The sequence below is a fragment of the Monoraphidium neglectum genome, assembly GCF_000611645.1.
Source record: "Monoraphidium neglectum strain SAG 48.87 unplaced genomic scaffold scaffold00578, whole genome shotgun sequence".
NCBI lineage: Eukaryota > Viridiplantae > Chlorophyta > Chlorophyceae > Sphaeropleales > Selenastraceae > Monoraphidium > Monoraphidium neglectum.
The window spans coordinates 13,259-16,519 of NW_014013050.1; the positions used below are offsets into that span (position 1 = coordinate 13,259).

At 64.7% G+C, this 3,261-nt stretch overlaps 1 protein-coding gene across 1 annotated transcript; it reads left to right on the forward strand.

Annotated features, from left to right (window-relative positions):
- Positions 1-372: 372 nt before the first annotated feature.
- Positions 373-2,161, forward strand: MNEG_4243 (hypothetical protein; the record flags this gene model as incomplete). The annotated part of the gene is made up of 2 exons (XM_014047280.1): positions 373-1,065; positions 2,111-2,161. 2 exons carry the CDS (start codon positions 373-375, stop codon positions 2,159-2,161), a joined length of 744 nt encoding a protein of 247 aa, XP_013902734.1.
- Positions 2,162-3,261: the final 1,100 nt, after the last annotated feature.

Genomic DNA, 3,261 nt, shown 5'->3' on the forward strand with positions numbered 1-3,261 from the left:
CACGTCGATGGCAAATCGCAAATCAGCAACAAAGCGGCGAGAACCTTGCTCCAATCTTGCCCACATTATTCTTGATCTGTCGTGTCACTCGTCATAAGCGTCAGTATGTCGCAGGTTGTGCCACGACTGCAGGTGGGCGAAGTGCTCTGTGAGCACACACGCGCTTGCTCGCCGCTTCCCTGCAGGCGCACGTGCTTCCCATGATTCGCCGCCTGCATGGACAAGAGCGGCGGCATTCATCCGTTTTGCACGCAAGTGATCAGCCGTCGCCTCGCCTTCCTGCAGGACCAGGGCGTCGATGCAGGCGGTGCGCCGCCCGGGGAAGAGCCCCACGGTTGCACCCTGGAGTCGCTGCCGCATAGCGTCCTCTGTATGATTGGCCGCGCGCTCCCCACCCAGTCTCGCGTGTCGCTGAGAGAGACTTGCCGCCCGCTCGCCGACGCGCTCGCCGGCGCGTTTGACGCCGTGTGCGTCGATGCGCGCTTGTTCGAGAGCGGCGGATCGGCCGCCGCCGCCGGCCTCGCGCGCGTGTGCCCTGCGGCGCAGCGTGCGGTGGTCAAGCTGTGGCTTGTTTTTTCAAAGCCGCCCTCGGAAGCTTCCTTGGGCCGCCTGTTCACCACCCTGGCGTCGACCAAGCCGCTGCTGGAGTCTCTAGATATAGAATGGGTCCAGGACATCTCGGTCTACTTCCAGCGTCGGCTCGCCGAGTGCCGGAGACCTAGCATGGACGGCGCCGAGGCACTCTGTGCGGCGCCCGTCGCGCGCGCCGCCGCGGCCGCGCTTGCGTGCGCGGGCTGCGGCCCGCGGCTGCGGCGTCTGGCCCTCATGCCCGCCGCGCTCGGCGGCACTGGCGCCGGCCCGGACGCGCCCCGCGACGGCGCAATATCTGGCGTGGCACTGCTCAGCCGCCTGCCCAGGCTGCGCCAGGTGGTGGCGCGCGAGGCGGACCCGACTAGGGGACCAGGCGTGAGCCCGGCAGGCCTGAGCGAGATCGGCTGCATTTCCGGCCTCGAGTCGCTCTCGGTTGACCTGTGGACTGGCGACGTCGCAGAAGACGCGCTGCAGGTGCGCTCACTGCCGAGCCGGCTTGCCGCGAGGGCGATCGCCGGCATGCGTGCAAAACATCTCGCCTCGGCTCAGCACTCCGGTTGACACCGCAGGGTGTGTTTTGAGGCGAGTCTAGGTAAGCTGCCACGATTTGGACCCTGCTGCTGCCCCTTCACGTGATTGCCCGGGTCCACCCCTGCCTCAAAACCCTGCTCAGGCGTGGCGCGCCCTCAACAGCTTCGCAGAGTCGTCGGCAGCCGGATCTCTCACGAATCTACAGATCCGATGCGCCGGCGTGAATGCCATCCAAGTCCACTGGTCGTGGCTGCTCGGCTTCGCACGGCTGCGGCGGCTGGAGCTGGGTAGGAGCGTTTCGATTGATCTCTCAGATCTCTCAAGGCAGGGGCTGGCCAGACAGCTGGCGGCAGCTGCTGCTGTGGTGACGTCACCGGCCGGTCGGCTGGGACCTGAAACCGCAAGTCCTGCCGACGGCGCCGGCCGCAGCAGTGGCGCGGAGGCGGCGGCCGGGGCGGCCGCGGAGGGTGCAGCGGAGAGGCGAGCGGCCGCGACTGTGGTGGCGGCGCTGCCGCCGCTGGAACACCTGGCTTTGGATCAGCTGGAGCTGGACAGCGCCGGCTGGTGGGCCCTGGCGGACGGCCAGCTGCTGGGAGGCGCCCTGACCTCACTGCAGCTGTGGCGCTGCGGCGCGCCACCGGAGGGGTTAGCGCCGCAGCCGCACCCTGCAGGCATGGCAGCTGCGCGGGGGGTCGCGGGTCAGCCGTTTCGGGCGTTGAGAAAGCTGCACCTAGGGGCAGGTGACGAGACGGAAGCCGCCCTGAAGCTGGCGTCCGCCCTCTCGCGGCTTGAGGATCTGTCGCTCGACACGGCCAACCGCGCCGTGTACCGTTCAGGGGACCTTCCAAGGCTGTCAGCACTCACGCGGCTGACGCGGCTTGTGATGACGGCCCCCTGTGGCATGACGCTCAAAGATGGGAGTTGTGTTGAGCCGCTGGCCGCCACAGAGGAGTTGTCGCTGCTGAAGGCGCAACTGCCGCTGCTGCAGTTCTACAAGGGGCCCATCCCCGAGTGCGACGCGGCGACGGGCCAGGGATGACGGGAATGTGCGGATCTCGGGCTGTGAGGCGACGCAACAGTGTCTTGCTCATGTGCAGTTTGCGCGTTTTGAAGCATCGTGTTGTGCTAGAGAGTCGTTGGAAGGCTTTTGGCGTGACGGTGTGGTGGACGCGGTGGCTACGCTCCAGCTGCATCTGGCCATTTACAGCGTTTGCTTGAGGGCGGCAGCCGCGCGTGATGTGTGTGTCGGGTGGGTCCGGCGAGTTTGTTGGCGTGTGCAATTCATCTCTGCACAAGTGTCCAAATCGAGCTTTAGCGAGCATTGTAATACAGCAGTGTTATCAATCCTTGGTGATGCCATCGGCACCTGACAGGCTGTTTTTCGGCATGTGCGCTCGCGCTCATGCGTGTGTATGTGCATGTGCACGCGTGCTCAGACACGCGTGTGTCATGGATCCGTATCAGCGAGGGGGCATGACACCTAGGAGGTTCCTCCAAGATTGACATGGTGCATCCGCTCCTGGATGCGCGCATTCGTCGCAAACTGCTACAGGCACACTCTGGGCCTCCTCGGTCATCTCTGAGAGCCCGCGCCCCCTGGGCAACCCGCTGCCACTGAGGCCCGCTTGCTCGCGACAGTGCACCAGGCGCCCCGAAAGGCAGCCTGCCCCTGAAACCCCCACGCCTGTCCGACTAGCTTTGGCATTTACCATACAGCAAATAGCTCTTGCCGGTGGCTTTAATGCAGCTGGCCAGCTTGCTGCCAATACCACGCATTGCAGTGTGAACTGCTCCGTGTGGGCAGCCTGGGTGGCTGTATACAGGTAGTACCATCCGGCGATCGGACCCGATGCCTTGCGGCCTCGCGCTCGCAACAAGCAGAAGTGCCGGTCCCTGGGGAATTTCGTGCCGCTCCTCCCTGTCTGGTGCCAGCAGATATGCTGCCAGCGGTGATGTTGTTCAGTTGTGTCGTCACCTAGCCTGGCTTATGATACAGAATTGGCTACATGCCTGTCACGTTGCACCATGCACACTGCTCACACGCAATCTATCTGGCAAGTCATATTTGGTGAGCCCTACAAGCAGCACTACTGGGCGTGTCCAGCCTACATCCAGCGATTCGCGAAGGACGAGGCTGCC